This window comes from Rhipicephalus microplus, chromosome 7, assembly GCF_043290135.1.
Source record: "Rhipicephalus microplus isolate Deutch F79 chromosome 7, USDA_Rmic, whole genome shotgun sequence".
Taxonomy (NCBI): domain Eukaryota; kingdom Metazoa; phylum Arthropoda; class Arachnida; order Ixodida; family Ixodidae; genus Rhipicephalus; species Rhipicephalus microplus.
This window is the reverse complement of record NC_134706.1, coordinates 161,536,513-161,554,730: the sequence shown is the minus strand read 5'-3', so window position 1 is coordinate 161,554,730 and position 18,218 is coordinate 161,536,513. Positions and strand designations below refer to the sequence as shown.

The 18,218-nt window shown below is 46.2% G+C and overlaps 1 protein-coding gene across 1 annotated transcript in view; it reads left to right on the top strand.

Annotated features, from left to right (window-relative positions):
• LOC119180028 (sodium-coupled monocarboxylate transporter 1-like) overlaps nucleotides 1-18,218 on the top strand; it is a 335,015-nt gene that overhangs the window by 240,919 nt on the left and 75,878 nt on the right. The window contains exon 12 of the mRNA XM_075868345.1: nucleotides 1,147-1,214. Coding sequence (XP_075724460.1) covers nucleotides 1,147-1,214 — 68 coding nt within the window. The remainder of the gene's footprint in view (nucleotides 1-1,146; nucleotides 1,215-18,218) is intronic.

Below are 18,218 nucleotides of genomic sequence, written 5' to 3'. Positions count from 1 at the left end.
AACGGAAGTGTGCCCAGCTTATTCACACTTTTTGCACCGTCAAGATATCGAAGGGCATACCACAAAAGTCAAAGTAAGAATTATGTTAGTCACGAGCACGTTATAAACAGCGAGTCAAAGTTACACTGTAGTAATAATAAATAATACATTGGTTCTTTGAAAAAGCAATTGCACAAGTATTTATGAAATATAAATAAAGAGCCATGGTAATGAAGCTAGAAAGCAATATTGTGATAAACTCAATTTCACGACCTAGCATGCTTCTGTCCTAGATAATATTTTGGGAGCACATTTTGATTAAATTTCTAGATTTCCTTATTGCGTGCAAGCTGCCAAGTAATTGCATCCACTAAACTTAGGCACCCGTAAAAAGCACACATCTAACAAATATTACTTGAAATATACGAGAGCACAACTTGACATTTGGACGTGTTTGCTGCACTTTTTCATTATATTGCATTTTCGCACTAAGAACTACCACCATAAAATGTTTTTGAATATTATTATTACATTAGACGTGCAACACCAGGAAAACATTGTATAAGTGATTATTTGGTACGAAAATGACTGCATTGCATGGACAACTTGAGCCAACATGAGGTTGTTGTTTTGTAAAAAAAATCACAGCATATCCACGAAGTGAACGCTAATGAGCGGAGCTCTGGGGGATCATTACCCCCATACATTCTTTCTTTCTCTCTTTCTTTCTTTCTTTCTTCCCTTTTTCTTTCTTCTTTTCTTTATTTTTTTTCTTTTTTTTTCTCTTACAACGAAGCGTCTGATCATGAGAGGAACAGAGCCGGGAGCGAGCAAGATTTATACATCTTGGGGCACAGCAGCGAAAGAAGCAACATGGCGCAAGCACACCCATGATCGTCGTTCTCCTACAATCGGCGTGCTCGTGGCTGGTGCTCCAAGTGCGTGAAAGCCTAGACAACGGACATCGCAGGGACCAGGATCGACCCTAAGGAGCTTCGCCCCTAAAATGACATCATGCTGCATCTTAGAATGATTTACATTACTTCTTGTGGAAGGGATGTTTCTTGGTGATACAAATAAGTCATCAGTATTTTCTTTATGCCGTGATTTGCATGTCAAGATGCCTCTTTACTCACCTGAAAACTTTATGTAAATCAAATTTTTCAGCTCTGGTCAGTGGTACAGTGATGACACTGTACGCGATAGTGATGCCACTGATGGGAACAGCAACAAGAGTGAGTATTTCTTGCAGTTTTGTGCCTTATATATTACTTAACTTGCAAAATTATTGCTCAAATGATAATTCAATCAGCACAGTAAACGCTCGCTGAGTGTTTTTCTCACAAAAAATTTTCCAAACTAACGGAGCAAGAACACCGATTCTAGTTAAGTTCAGTACCTTTGCCCAGACCAGACTATAGCCAAGATGGCCTCTCTGTAGCTACTTTTATGTGGTTACACAATAGTCCAACGTCTTACAGTTTGTTATGACACTTTAAAATTATGACAAAGTGTTCCGTCGTTGAAGTCTTCGAAACTCACTGAGGTCGTCTTCGGCCCAAGTCCGCCTGCCGATACACTTCTCTTCTTCGTTTGTGACCCGGTCATCATGGGCCTTGGCACGTTAGGCCTAATCGTTGATGTTGCATGGCCAAGTGGGTAGCAGTCGTCCTGTTAAGAAGGTGAAGAGCGGTACGTGTCCCGGTAACTGCTTTTGACAAGGTGCTGCAGGTTCGGGCTGCATCTCTCGGTGTCTACCAAGGTCGATGGCAACCAAGATCGACCGTCGCGCCACTACTTTTGGATCCGGGTTACCTGAGCCTTCATTGGGAAAGTGACGCTGTCTCCTTCAACCTTCTTTGTTCGGCGCTATACAGGACAATTTCACCTCATCTTCTGTGGTTTTCCACCTCGGTGCGCGCCACGAGCCTTTTTTTTTTTTTAGCAATCGCGGGCACGACCGTAGAAGGGTATTCCACAATGATTCATATGTGGGGTTTAACATCCCAAAACCACAATATGATTATGAGAGACGCCGTCGTGGAGGGCTCCGAAAATTTTGACCGCCTGCGGTTCTTTAGATGCACCCATATCTAAGCGCACGGGTCTACAGCATTTCCGCCTCCATCGAAATGCAGCCGCAGCAGCCGGGATTCAATCCCGCAACCTGCGGGTCAGCAGCCGAGTACCTTAGCCACAAGACCACCGCGGCGGGGTGAAGGGTTCACCATCGAGTACTTCACAGCGGCTCCGCACGCTATCGCCACTCGCAGACCTTTTGCACTTGCCTCATGCTCCTTTATTCATGACAGGTAGACGTCATTCTAGACTCCCCTCTTACGGTGAGTGTCTACTCCCCGTTGGCTTTGATCCGTGATCCGTGAAACTAATAATAATAATAATTTATTGTACACATCCACAAAAAACACAAAGTACAAAAAACGGGCCTGTCTAATTCCCGGGGACTTGTGCGACTAGGCCCGGCAGAGCCGGTTATACTGCAATGTGGTTACAACGTCACAAAAACTATCCTTGTTTGTTTTCTTTGCCAATGAACAGACTAATGATTTACACTATTGTTTATTACAGGCACTAAATAAAAACGAACAAAATGCAAGGTTTTGTTTGGCGTTGCGTATCTCAGTTGCCAGACAATGGAGAGGGGTTGTTGCCAGACTGCAGCCAAATTTGGTGGAGAAATTTGCCCCTGTAGTTGTGACTTTTCCGTGAGGGTTTAGTGTCGTTCGTGGTGCATTTTGGAGTGAGTGAAGTTGGCTGTTTCAATTAACGGAATGAACGTAAAACTCCCGTTGCAGAAGTCGGGGCCCGCTCTGTTGCTGTATGCGCTGCTGTGCAATCAGGAGATTGTGTCTCAGAGTGATGCAATCAACGACTGTGTGCGCAGCTGTGCGATTGAGAGATTGCTTAGCCACTTTTTAGCCACTTTTACTCAGTACAATAAAGTGCAAGTAAAAAGTTGATATAATACAAAAGGAGGTCCCAAAGTAAAAACTGTCAGGGGACCTCCTGTGAATTCATGTATAAAAATATAGAACAAAGATTGGCAACTAAGGAAAAAACAGCAAGCGAATAAAGCAAATTGAACGTAATGAAAATTAGTATTAAAACTTATGGTAGTTCAAGATATTTACATGTAAGTGATAAAACAGGAGATAACTAATTTGAATAAATGACTATAACATAACACATACATATCACTAACTAATACAGTGTCACTTAAGAACCTATACACGAACACATAAATGCTTATAACCGTATTTAAACACATATATACATACATATACATATATATTCATGTGTCGCATGTTGTTAGTAAGAACTGTTTTAGATGCCGCCGGAAACAATGTAATGAGGGGCTTGATTTAATAATTGATGGTAGAGAGTTCCAGAAAGAAATTGCAGAAAACAAGGCTGTCATTTTGCCATAGTTAGTGCTTAATTTTGGAAGCAGAAGGTTACCATTTTCAAAAAACCGTGTGTTATTAGTATTGTGGAGATGTGTGAGGAGAAGTATGCTACTCAGTATTAGAGACGACGAGTATGAGTGAGTACACGGGGAAGTGAATTTGTGAGCCCCGTTTCAATGTACTTCGGATTCGTGTCGCCGAAGCACGGAGTGTTTACGTAGCTGTCCATACCAAGTGGACTGTGCATAACCACGCGTTTTCCGGGGAAACTCAGCAGGTGGTGCGCTTCCCTCTTCTTTTTTTTTTTTTTGCACAGGTGATCATGCTGCGGTGACGGGGACGCTACGCTTCCCCTAGCTGTGTCAGCACAAGACATATCGCTCGGACTCGTGTGCACATGAAGAATAAACGTCCCAAGGCTGACTAATTGGGGGTTCAAATATGCTACAATATGCTACAGCTATATACGCCTGCAAGGCTGATTTATGACCGCAGATGGAGCAAATTAAGCGCGACTCGCGCGTACCTGTAAAGTAAATGGGACCCCGCCTGACAAGCCGCTGTCACCTGTAGGGCCCCAACCACAATAAGCAGAAACGACCAAAATTCCAATTAATTATTCTTTATTTTCTTTCAGCTCAAGAGCGCAGTTAAAAATAAATAGGGTAAATTGGAATAAAATGCCAAAATATTTCCCATATGCGTCGTCTCTAATACTGAGACGCGATCTCGTAATTGCGAATCAGCGCACACAGCAAAAGAACGCATCCAGACTTCTGCAACGCGTGTTTTACGTTCAATCCAATAATTAAAACGGCCAACGTCACTCACGCACTCTTAAAATGCATCGTGGAGGACACCAAGCCTTCACGGAGGTCACAGCTACAAGGGCGAAATTTTCCGCCAAATCTGGTGGGAGTGTGGCTGAACTAACCCCCCCCCCTTTCCCCGAGTCTTGCAACAGCTTATGCAACGTCAAACAGAAATTTGCTGACCAACGGACGAACCCAGAGTATACGTAGCATACGAGTAGACTATAGCGATATGATTTTACAGCTCAGAGAGTACTTTATTGAATTCCATTTCTTGAACTAGCTGAAAAAAGAAATCTTTGGGTAGCTCAGGGAAATTTTTTTGGATTATATTGTCACGAGGTGAAAATAACAGGATACAGGACGACGGAGAGACCAGGAAAAACGAGGTCTATAATAACAGAACAAAAGAGCAGCCACTTCGACGTCGTGTTCCTCGGAGAAACCGTGGGTGCTGTCCATGCTCATCACTTCGCCGTCCTGTCTTCTTGCCCGGCCTTTAGCCGTGACATTAGCCTCTCAATCAAGAAAGCATCGTCCCGATGCTTTGTTCGCAGCTTTCACAGACGGTGGCATCGCCATGCGGCATCCGTCATAACGGTCGTTTGGGGGTTGTCCACGCAGCCAGCCCATGCCATCGTTCAGTCGGCCTCACTTTGACGGTTCGCTGGTGCTTTATATTTTGTCGCTGGTAATTTCTACTACGTTTATTCTGAAGTCGAACAGGTACTGCGCGTCGTAGCAATGATTTATTCTTTATTGCTTGCTTGCTGAGCTAGAATAATCACGAAATATGTTGGATGCCACTCGCCGTCAGTCTTGGCCAGTAGTATTTCGCCTCACTCTGCACAACGTACGCGTGTAACACAAGTGGCCGGATGTTGGTTCATCGTGGCATGCCTGTAATACTTCGCTCCTTAGAGGTGTCGAGACCACGAGTAGGAAGTCATTTCCGTGTGGCGAGAAGTTCATCTTATACAGGACGTCGTTGCGCAAGCAAAATGACGAAAGCTCTCTCCCAAACAGTCTAGGTACAGCTGAAATGCGACCCTCTACAAAACGTATTATGGGTTCTAGTTCGGGGTCGTCTCGTTGTAGCTTTGCGACAGTTGCCGTGTTTACAACTCCGACAAAGGCAGTATCGTCATCTTCTGCCGTCGCAGGTTCGTATGGCGCACGAGAAAGGCAATCAGCGTCTGGATGTCGCTTCCCCGATCTGTAGACCACCGTCATGTCAAATTCTCGAAGCTTTAGGCTCCAGCGCGCCAACCGTCCTAAAGGGTCTTTTAAATTCGTCAGCCAGCAGAGGGAGTCATGGTCGCTGACAACATCCAAAGGATGACCATACAGATATGGGCGGAATTTTATAACCACCCACACCACCGCAAGACACTTATTCTCTCGTGGAATAATTACCTTCCGCACGTGAAAGTTCTGCTCGCGTAATTAATTACTTGTTCGGTGCCATCCTGCCGCTGCACAAGTACCGCTCCTAAGCTGACATTGCTAGCGCCGGTGTGCACTGTTGTCGGGGCGTCATCATCAAAGTGTGCGAGGACTCGTGGCTTCTGAAGGCGTTGCCGCAGCTTGTCGAATGATTTTTGCTGTTCTTCATTCCATACGAATGCGACGTCTTCTGTGGTAAGGCGGGTTAACGGCGAGGCATTGCGCGAGAAGTTCTCAATGAATCGTCGGTAGTACGCACACAGTCCTTAAGACCATCTGACCGCCATTTTGTCAGTTGGCACTGGAAAATTCGTAACGGCAGTTTTTTTTTTTCAGGGTCAGGCCGCATACCTTCACTACTGACAAGATGTCTCAGGAACAAAAGCTTTTCGAAGCCGAAGTGGCATTTTTCCGGCTAAAGTGTCAGTCCGGCGGAATGGATAGCTTGAAATACCAAGTGCAGTCGCCTCATGTGTTCGTCGAGTGTGGCAGAAAATACGATGACGTCATCTAAATACACTAAGCACGTCTGCCACCTGAGGCCTGATAGTACGGTGTTCGTTAGCCGCTGAAACGTCCGGTGCTGAGCACAAGCCAAATGGAAGTACCTTAAATTCAAAAAGGCCATCAGGTGTCACTAAAGCTGTTTTCTCCCGATATCGACTTCCAATTGCCAATACCCACTCCTTAGATCCATCGACGAGAAATAACGCGCATGCCGTAGTTAATCGAGTGAATTGTCGATACGTGGAAGTGGGTAGACATCTTTTTTTTTTCGTCTGATTCACCTTGTGGTAATCCACGCAGAAACGCAAGGTGCTGTCTTTTATCTTCACCAATACAACCGGCGAAGCCAAAGGACTTTTCGGCGGCTGAATACCGTCGTCTTCAAACATCTGTCGCACCTGGTTTTCGATGGATTCACGTTCTCGCGGAGCTACCCGGTACCGGTTTTGCCTGATAGGTCTGATGTCATCAGTTATAATTCGATGTTTCGTGAGTGGTGTTTGACGGACCCTGGACGTCAAAGAGAAGCAATCTTCAAACTTGTTAATAAGCTGCGTGATAATTTGCTTCGGCGCCGGCAGCAAACTTGGGACAATATCAACAGATAGAGGTGCAGGGGGGCAGATCAGTTGAAATATCTTTTTCAAGAGTTAGGCAGTCTGTCGTCTCAGCGAGCTCTTCCATGTATGCGACTGTCATGCCCCTCGTTAGATGTCGGCGTTCAGAACTGCAGTTCGTAACAAGGACGCGCGTGTGTCCACATTTTATGCTCACGATGCCTCTTGCAGTATATAAACCATGGCTGAATAGCAGTGTTGGAATTTGCTCGGCGATGTTTTCAGAATTGCTCAGCGTGTCACATGTCACAGCCATGAGTGCACTCGACCGCGGTGGAATGGTCACGTCGTCGTCGAAGACGCGCAAAGGTTTACGTCGCTGGTCTGTACAGGACCCATCCGAAATTTGTTCTGGGGTCATCCAAAACGTAACCGATCTCTCAGGAATGTTAATAACGCCGCCGTATTCACGCAGTAAGTCCATGCCCAAAATCAGGTCTTTGCAGCACTCCGGTAAAATTACAAAAGTAGCGACGAAATCTGAAGTGCCGATATTAATTTGAGAGGTACATTTACCCGTCGGTGTCACCAATTGACCCCCTGCGGTTCTTATCTTCGGGCCCGTCCATATTGTTCTGACTTTCTTTAGGCAGTCGTCAAGTTTACGGCTGATAATAGAGAAGTCCGCACCAGTATCTTATCTACCAGCGCTATTACTGGGCGTCCGTCTATACAAATGTCCAGATTGGCGCTTACGATTTCCGTTGATGTCGCTCACGTCATATCGTCCTTGGTATTGTCCGTCGTACGATCTGTAGTATCATTCGTTGTATCGCGTCGAAGAGAAGATGTTGGGGGTGTGATAGCATCTCGACGTACTGACCCCTTCCCCCAAAAGGTCGCTGCTGTTTGTTTTCTCGAAGAGGGCTAGGAGATCTGCCCCGGACCGCCTCGGCGTAACTGCGCTGCTGTGGCGAGTTAGGTGCTGGTGAAGGAGAGCGGGGTTGACGATACGGCACATCGGGTTGCTGTGCTTGCGGGCATGCACTGCTGTCACGGCGGTTATCGAAACAAGCACGAGGGAAAGTTTGTAGAAAGTTCTTATGTCTAATGTCACGGTACGGGCAATTGCAGAAAATATGGCCGGCAATGCAAGCAAAGGGGTCGAAGGTCGACGGTGCGCCACAAGTCCGTCTTACGGATGAATGATCGACTGGTGGGCATCCTTTGCGACCAATATGCAGATGTCGGTGGAGTTTACATCAGCGACGTTTGCATAGGCACGTTAGACTGTGGATACGGCTGCGGCGGATTGGAAGCTGGTGCCCACTGCTCCTTGTAAGGCCCTTGGATGATGTCGCGATAAGCCAATGGTGAGAAGTTGTACGTCACTAGAGTGGGTGGACGGACGGCTGATGCGTAGCTTACAGACCGCTGGTCTGAGAGCGATTCGGGGAACGAAAATGCCTGGCGGAGTTCTTGCCGCACGACTTCTGCAACGCAAGCCATGGTATATTCTTCTGGAGTCACAAAGAGATTTCGGATCTCCTCCCGAATGACCTCACGAATGAGCTCACGCAGAGAAAACTCACTGCCAGCAGTCAAATCAGAGAGGCTGGTGGATGTGTTGTTAGGTTGGTCATGGTATCGGCACCATTGCTGCTGTGCTCGCTCGATTATCGTAGCCTCTTTGACAAATTCCGCTACGCCTGTTGGCGGGTTGTGTAGGAGACCGACAAACAGCATCAAATGTCGGTGTTTTTTACCTTCAGGAATCTCGGGGTCAGCCCGCTGAAATAGGCGGGCCATGTCTTCCGCAAACATGGTGACGCTCTTGCTTGGTTTCTGTATGCGTGCTTCGATGAGCTGCAGAGCAGAATCACGGCGGTCGGTGTTTGTGAATGTCCCGAAAATTTGCTGCCAAAACTCATCCCACGAAGACAGCGTTGACTCGTGGTTCTCGTGCAACCTACGAGCGCTATCTGCGAAAGCAAAGAAGACACGCGATAGCTTTTGTTCAGTGGGTCAGTGGTTGGCCTTGGTGATTCGCTCATACGGGGCTAACCAGTCCTCAACGTCTTCATAAACCTCACCGTGGAAGGTCTCGGGAATTAGGGGCTGATCAACAGTAAGCAGTGAAGGTCCTCCTATAGCCATTTCTCCAAGCACGGTGTGTTGCTGGATAAGTTCGAGCGGGATGGCCTTGGGACTAAGGCCTCGCTGTCGGCGAATGTAGCGCTGAACGGGAGTATCCACTGAAGGAACGGGTTGCGGTGGCGGACTCGAAGTGCCAGGGCGCGGAGGTGTCCCAAGCATTAGTTGGAGAGATCCAGCACCTCCATCAATGTCGCGAGGTGAAAATAACAGGATACAGGACGACGGTGCGACCAGGAAAAACGAGGTCTGTTTCAACGGAACAAATGATGATGATGATGATGATGATGATGATGATTACACAGCCGTGGCTCCTACCCACTTAGGGGGATTGGGCAAGAATCGATGGCTTAATTCACTGAGATTTTTTATATTCAATATCAAAACAACCCACCAGCGAAAAAAGAACAGAAAAAAGGCACCCTAGGCAGAATGAAAGGAGTGTCATAGTTGTTTGTCACTCGTTCAGATCAGACAATCATTCATTACCTTGAATAGGAATTAGCGAGGTTAAACATAACTCCTGTTTATGTTGGAATATTTTTACAGAAATGATAATCATGCAATTAAAAGCTCAATTCTTTTACTTTCATTAAGGTACTTGCAACCTGCATAGAAAACGTTCTCGTGGCTGAAGCCCAGATTGGAAGCAACAAAGGAAAGTATATATTCTAATGTGAAGTTCAGCACCAGGCAAGCGAATGGGATGACTAAAAGTCTTTTTCTGAGCGATTTCTATCGGCGACATGATAAAAAATAGTGCTCTATTGTTTCTGATTCTGAACAAAAGTTGCATAATGGTGATATTGCCAGACCAGCCCTATGTGAATAGAGATTTATCGGGGGACACGACATCGATATCTGGTTATTATGGCTTGAGAATGTCTTGTAGGACACCAATGAATTTTCCACAGAAATCTTAAGTGAGTAAATTCTGGTGTTGGCATTATTGCTTACGAAGCGAAAGTTTTCTGTATCTTGTCGCAGTTATAGTGGCCACTTCAAGAAAAACATATAGTACTGGCCCTTCCAATGCTGCTCGTGCTAGAGAGTCGGCGATTTCATTTACTTCTAATCCGCAACGACCAGGTACCCATACTAATTTCAGTAGCTGCAGCTGAGCAGAGACCAGCATAAGGAGCGCCTTTAAGGCCATCAAATTCATTGACGCCGTAATTGACGTACATACTGACAGAGAATCCGTGATTATGATCGCGTTATAGGCATTCAAAGGTAGCTTTTGCAGCGCTAGAGCTATTGCCAACAGTTCAGCTTCAAAAACTGGGGTGAAAGCTGGTAATCTTGGCGAAATAGACTGGTCAAGCGAATGGGAGTATATACCTGCCCCTGTCTTTTCATCCATTACTGAAGCATCTGTAGCTATAATATTATTCGTTTCTGCATGTGCAAGATAATCCTGCATTCGGCTATTCAAGACCCTATAAGATTGTAATTTGGGCTTAGAGGGGAAAATCTCATCGAATTATATTTTAAGATTTCTATTTGTACCCTGTGCCACAATCACATCTCGAATTTTTTCATTTATCTTATCTTGTTGTTTCAGGACAAAATCGATCTGAGGTGTTCAAAACCGTGGCCAATGGGCAAGAAAAAAAGGTGTCTGGGTCACTTATAAAGCATATTCAGATCGTCTTGGCGCACAGTTATAAAATTTCAGAAACGTCTGAACCATTAGGATACGAAAACGACAAGGCAATGTAGGTAATCATGCTTCTTGATACAAAACATTGTTTGTTACAAACCTAGGAAGCCCTAGACAGAATCTCAAGGCTTCTCGTTCAAGCATAACCAGAGGCTTTATTTTGTAAGCAGGGCCACCTGAGAACAATACGCACCCAAATTCTAGCATTGGTCGCATGTAAGTTCCATATCATCACCATTGGTCCATATCATCCCCATGGTGTTTCTGCGTAGACCATATTGACGTCAGCTCAGACTACGAAGAATTCCTAAGGCGCGTTGTGCTTTAGATGCCATGCTTTCTATGTGGGGAGTCCAGTTTAGGTTGGCATTATAAATTACTTCCAAATATTTAAGGGATTCCACCTGCGGAATGGGCTCTTGTTTAAAACATATTGAAATCGAGATGGGGTCTGATAACGAAAATATCAATACTGCACTCTTATTTACATTTAAGGTCACGCAGACTGCATCTAGTCATCTCTCCAGCAAAATCACATATCTCTGTAGATTATGATATAAAGAATATATGTCACTATGTGCCGTGAAAAATGCAATATCATCAGCATATACAAGCACCTTCACGTCCTGGCAATGCGGGATTGTGCTCATTAATATGTTAAATAGAACTGGCGATAATACAGTGCCTTGAGGGACATCGCGAGTTTGTTTGCCTTTTGACGATGCGGAACCATACTAGAAACCATAAAACACTCTTCCTCTCAAACATTCTCTCCCCCACGCCTTTATATATTTTGGGAGATTGTGGCTCTCTAATATGTCCAATAAAACTGAATGTTCTACACTATCATATGCCTTAGCTATAAACAATGTCACTAGTGCCGCATGTTGTCTTCTTTTGCAAGCAAGCCGAATGCGGCTTTCTCAATCTGTTCTGAAGCCAATTTGATTTGGGTTTAATTTCAAATTTTTCTCCATCCATATTTTAATGCGTTTCTGGAGCCTTTTCTCAATGACCTTTCACATAATAAATGTAAGAGGAATGGGTCGAATGTTTTTTTATGACATATCACAATCCTTGTATTTGTTGTATCGGCACTATTTTAGCTAATTTCCACTCATACGAAATTCAGGCATATTTTAACGAATAATTTACAGTGTTTAGTAGGTCACATGGTAATAATTTGAATAATAATTTTATCATAGCAGCTGTGATTCCATCCAGACCAGGAGCTGACGAGGGCAAATCTTGTATCACTTGCGCTAACCCTTCCTCTGTAACTTCAGTAACTTCCATCGTTAACACTCATTTTTGTAGATCGTAAGGCTTAGTTGATGTAAATCTACACTGCAGGCCTTTAGCTATATTTTCCAACGATTTTTTTTGTTTCTTCCGAGGACATAATCTCAAATCCTATATTATATGGAGATGGCAACACGTTACGTGATCTCACGAACCTAAACAGTGCCTTTTTGTTACTAGGATTTTAAAGGTGATCACAATGTTTTCCACCATATTGTTCCTTAGCTAAAGAGACTGTGCGTTTAAAATTTGCAGCGTAATACCTATCAGACCAGTTTTGGGGGCACTGGTTATACAAGTTGTTTTTCCAAGCTGCCTGTCTTCGTCGGAAATTCCGAGCACAGCCTGAGTTCCACCACGGACTATGGGTTGTGCTCTTTGCAGATTCCATAAAAAACTCTGCCTTTTTATATCTTCTTTTGATCAGTGCACTTAGTCTCCTGGCTTTCGTATCTTCTTGCTCTTCAGAACGAGTTGTCAAAGCATATTCTAAGTCTTTCTTAAATTTGGTGTAATTAATAAGCACTCGAGTCTGAGAGCCTGACATTATTACTTGGCAAGCAATCTCGAATAATATAGACAAATGATCGCTGTTAGTTGCGCAATCACATACTCTTCACGACAGACTAGTGAGTAATGAACTCACAAAACTTAAATCTAAGGCTGAGTGAGACCTATCCCTAATGTAAGTAGGTGTTCTTGAATTCAGCCAACACAAGTTGTTATCCGCTGTCCACTCCCACAATATCTTACCGCATCGATCAGTTCGGAAACCCTAGTACGTATGAAGAGAATTTAAATCGCCGATCAGAATTTTATTTTGATAACGAGATGTCACTGCAGCGTCTAAACATCAAGTATCTATTACACCATCAGCAAAGTATGCACTTACCACCAAAAAAGGCATGCAGCCTGGTAAGGTTATTTGTAAGGCGATAATTTCACTGTCAGGTGACATGACCTTATTCACAACTTTTGCCTTGAGACTTATTCTATTATTATTACAAAATGCCAAACCTCCACTTTTCGATAGACGGTCTAGACGGAAAGATCAGAATCTATTTAATTGAAAAGACTGATGCATTGAAAGCCAAGTTTCTTGTAATGCATAATATCTGGAGAAAATTTGGTGCCAAATATATTAGATCAGTTACTGCAGAGTGAATCGATTGGAAATTCTAATGAAGTATTTTAAGTGACCCAATTATCGTAGCCTCAGTGACGGCCTTGCTTATAACATTTTTTCTAAGAAAATCAGCTTTAGACAGGGTGTTCTTCTGCTACTTTTTGGTTATTGAATTGACAGGTACGATGGCTTTTTTGTACAAAGGGGATCTCGAGCACTTTAGCGATCGGGGATCCGTCTCTATTTCATCTGAGTCCTCCACTTTCCTGGTAAGCTCGCATTGAGACACGCTACCCTCCTCTACTGCATCTGCAGCTTCTGTAGGCTGCTGTGGCGTATTATAGCCCTAATCCTTTAAAATCTCAGGGGAGTCACGAGTGTGAAGGGCTTCCGCAGCCTGCTGTGGCGTATCAGAGCTATACTCTTTTGAAAACTCCGAGGAGACACTAATTTGAGGTGGTGAACTGAGATTTTTTTTCGCTGTACCAAACACTTGAGCGATCTGGTTCGATGGAATGTGGGCCAAAGACTCACAAAGATTTCCAGCGATGCACTTCATTGCCTTTTCCAATGCCTTCTCAATTGCTTCGGCAATATTGACAGAGAGAGCTTCCATTGTTGGCATATTACTAGCTGTAACACCGGCGTAGCCTTGTATTCGTGCTTGTATTTCAAGTGCTGCTTCCTTCCGTGAACACCGTCTTCGTTCTACTATCTCAATAATTTGCGGTTCACGTACCTTTGCCGAACAACAAGAGCTATTGGAAGCATGAGCTTCGTTACATAGGCAACACTTTTCTTCATTACTCTGCCAGTCACTACAATTGTGACCTTCCCCGCATACCTTATACCTGACCGCTGACATACAACCTTTCATTGTGTGGCCATAACGCCAACACTTTATGCATTGGAGCGGACGAGGAGAGAGCGGTTCTACTCTGTAAATTAAAGTCCAAGCCTTAATTTCTGATGGTCGGACTTATTCCGCAAAAGTCACAATTACAGACTCAGTTCATATTTTTTCTTATCAACCACCCATCCACACCCACAGACCGAAAGAGCACCTGCTGACGTAAACAGCTATAGTACTTCGGAGGGCGGCATGTTGGCGTCGACGCCACGCACTAGGCTTCGGGTACATGCTAAATGTGAAGGTATGAACGCGCTCACCGGCTGGGATGCTAACTTCGAGCACTTCAGTAGATCTAGGACACAGGACTGGTCTGGCGAAAAGCACAGTATGCCTCCTCTGCCGAACTGGCAGACCTTCGTTGTGGACTGGAAATGGGCAGTCACTGACCGTAATTCCGCCTGAATAATTTTCAGTTTTTTATCCGAATGATGCCGTCATTGGTCGGGACTAGAGCCGCTGGAACAGATGATATTCCATTGGGCAAGAAAATATCCTCTGGCACCTCCTTCGAATTCGTAGAACCAGACCAAAAAAACGTCACTGGCTCTGGCGAAGAAAAGGGCATCTTGTCTGCTCTGAACTGCACAAAAACATTTATCAAACAACGATTGCAGTATAAGAAACGATGATAAATCAATTAACCAACAACAGCTACCTAATTCTTGGCCACACCCCGAGAGCAAGCGAACGGCGAACCGGAGGCAACGCGTGGAGGCAGTTGAGCAACTGAGCAAGAACAAAAGAGCAGCCGCTTCGTCGTCGTCTTCTTCGGAGGAACCGTGGGTGCTGTCCACGCTCATCACTTCGTCGTCCTATGTCTTCTTGCCCGGCCTTTGGCTGTGACAATACACACTTCTACACGCTTCTCTCTATCTTCTAGAAAACCGGGGCACCATAAAACGCTTTTTATCTCTCAGGGGTCGACGTATAACATATGACACTCTAATGTCATCACACCAGTTGTATCTCAGAACAACTGTTTCACTAAACAATCCTAGAACACACAAAACCTCTTCCTTCTTTTCTGGAGAATACTCACTGCTAGTTCATGTCCAAAGCTTGTTATGCCAGAAGGAGAAGAAAAGTACGCCACAGATGGGCCCGGGCCCCCATGCAGACAAGTTGCCGTGGGAACTTGAAAAAAAAATGACCAGGCGGAGTTTGTCAGAATGGGTGCTGGCTTGATGCTTTCAATGCTGACTGTGTCTTTGTGCCAATTACGCAGAATTGTAAAATGATGTTCAGAACGTTTGGTGACTGGGAAAGGATCGTCATAGCGAGGCTAAAGAGCACGGCGGGACGCATCAACACGAACAAAAACGTGTGAAGATGTCTGTAATTTTGCCGGCAGAAAAAACATCGTTCTTAGTGTGCGCTGAAGAAGGTGATGGGTGCAAAAATTGCATGAAGATCCGCAGACGCTGGAGGAAAAAAGATGGATCCGGAACACTCTGCGTAGTAACGGGGCTGACGATGTCACCAGGCAAGCGGAGTGTGCAGCCATAAACCATCTCGGCTACAGAGCAGGCAAGTTCTGGCCTAAGTGCTGAACGAAGTCCAAGAAGCGCAATGGGGAGGTGTGATACCCAATCTTCAGCGTGAGGCTGTGAGGCGAGCGCCGCTTTTAGATGACGATGGAGTATCTCTACAATGTCATTTGATGCTGGATGATACGCAGTTGTGCGAATGCGCGCACAACCTAGTAGAGATGTGACAGAGGCGAAAAGCGCTGACTCAAACTGTCTGCCTCGGTCAGTAGTCACCGTTGATGGAGCGCTGAAACGGCTAATCCGGGTAGCAAGAAAGGTATGCACCACTGTTTCTGTCATAATGTCAGGCATTGGAGCTGCTTCAGGCCCCCTAGTGTACCTGTCAATACACGCAAGCAAGTACGTACATTCCCGGCATGGAAGTGAAGGCCCGACAATGTCCAACTGAATGGTGTTGAAACTTGCATCGGGGAGAGTAAATTTTCACCAAGGAGGCATGGTGTGCCGTTGTACATTCATACGCTGACATGCTGTGCAAGTGCGAACCCAGTCACGAATGTTAGCGCGGTATGCGTGGCCAGACATAGCGTTCAGTGGCCAGGTGTTGCGTAGCTCTTACGCCTGGATGGCAGATTGAGTGGAGGGTGTTAAAAATAGCACGACGCAGTTGTGAAGGAACATAGATACGAGTGCAATTGTGTGATAAATCACACCAAAAAGTGACGTCGTCCTCAGGAATGTGGACTTGTTTCTGTTGGAGAGAGATAGATGATCGAAGTCGTGGAAGCTCAACGTCTAATGTGTGTTCCTCTGCGAGTGAAGACAATGAAAGGTCGGTAGTGCTGGTCATGGCATTGATCGTAATACGACTGAGAGCGTCTGCTGCACTGTTAAAGCTGTCTTTTACATAACCTATGTCTGTTGTGAATTCGGCAATGAAAGCTAGGTGTCGAAGATCTCGGGGTGGTGGTAAAACTTTATTAGACCAAGGGATTTGGGCACTTACGTCCCAGGGTCCCCGCACGACCCCACTGCGCTATGCGTTCATGAGTTCATGCAGTTCCATGACGTGGGCGGCCCGGTCAGTGGCGATTTCCTGCTTGGCCGGTTCCGTCGAGCGCAGCAAGGTCTCCCATTCCTCCCATGTGGTCAGTGGCTCCGGGCCCCGCGGGGGAGGGTCCGCCGGGCATTCCATGAGAATGTGGGTAAGGGTAGCGTGGGGGTGAGTGCATTGAGCACAGGACGGGGCGCACGCTCCCGGGTAAATGCGGGAAAGAAAATAGGGGGAGGGAAGGGTGCGGGTCTGAAGGCGACGCCATAATATTTGGTGAAAATTTCTGAGGGATCGGTGGGGTGGTGGGCATAGCTGGCGTTCGGCGCGATATGACTGGGTCATCTCGTCGAACGAATGCATGCGCTCCCTGGAAGAGCCCGACTCTGATTCCGCCGCCGCCCGGTTGATGAGACCTCGGGCGTGGTCATTGGCGGCTTCGTTGCCGGGATTTCCAGAGTGCGCAGGCACCCAGATCAGCTCCACATGGCGGGCCGGGTTTTTGGTGGGCGAGCTGAGAATTCTGAAAGCGCTCTCGTAGACTCGTCCTCGCGCGAAATTTAGGATCGCGGTTTTCGAGTCGGAAAGGACGTACCAGACATCAGTGTGTGCGAGGGCAAGCGCGATCGCCGCTTCTTCCGAGGATTCCGGGGTGGATGCAGGAGGAAGGTGGAGAGTTGCAATGGGTTGGAGTGTGCGATCAACGGCTGCAACTGCCGCGTCGTCGCCCGTGCAAGCTGCATCCACCCATACGGCGTCCTCTTCAGAACCGTAGTATTTGAGGAGAGCTTTTGCACGGGCCTTGCGGCGGGCCGAATGGTAGGTAACGTGGGTGTTTCTTGGGAGAGGTTTAACTATTATCTGTGTGTGTATGGGTCGGGGGATTGGTAGAAGTGTGGGGTCGGCTGCTGGTATGTGAATATTGAGGGTGTTAAGTATGTAGCGTCCGGTGAAAGTCTGAGCTAAACGAGTGTATTGCGCTCGTCTGTGGGCCTCAGTGAGTTCGTGTGTGGTGTTATGGAGCCCAAGCTGAAGAAGTTTAGTGGTCTGTGTGTTAGGGGGGAGGTGTAAGGCCACCTTGGAGGCTTTACGAAGCATGGCATCCAGGGTGGCTATTTCTTCTTGTCGAAGTCGGAGATACGTGATTGTATAAAGGAAGCGGCTCAGTATGAAGGCATGAATGAGACGACACAAATTGTGTTCCTTCATGCCATAGTGTTTTCCAGAAACTCTGCGGACGAGGTGCGACAGCGCATCCGTCACCCGCTTGAGTTTCCGGATAGTGAAAGTGTTACGGCCGTTATTTTGGATGTGAAGGCCCAAGATTCGGATTGTGTCGACCTCTGGGATAGGGCGCCCGTCCAGAGTAACGGTGATGGGGGCAGTGGGAAGAGTACGTGGTGAAGGGCGTATGAGAAGCAGCTCAGATTTTTCCGGGGAACAGGAGAGACCAATGCTTTGTGCGTGTTGTTGTGTAATGTTTGCGGCGGTTTGTAAGGTTTCCTCTATGTCGCCATCACTACCGTGGGTGGTCCCCAGTGTGATGTCGTCTGCATAGAGGGTGTGGTGAAGGTGAGGGATATTGTGAAGAGCGCGGGCTAAGGGAATGAGTGTGGCATTGAAGAGAAAAGGGGAAAGGACCGAACCTTGCGGAGTGCCTACACCATTGAGGGTATATGGAGGGGACGCATGGGGGCCCATATGAACCTCGGCCGTGCGTCCTGATAGGAAGGCTTGTATGTAGGCGTACATACGAACGCCCACATTGAGGGGGGAGAAAGCCGCCATGA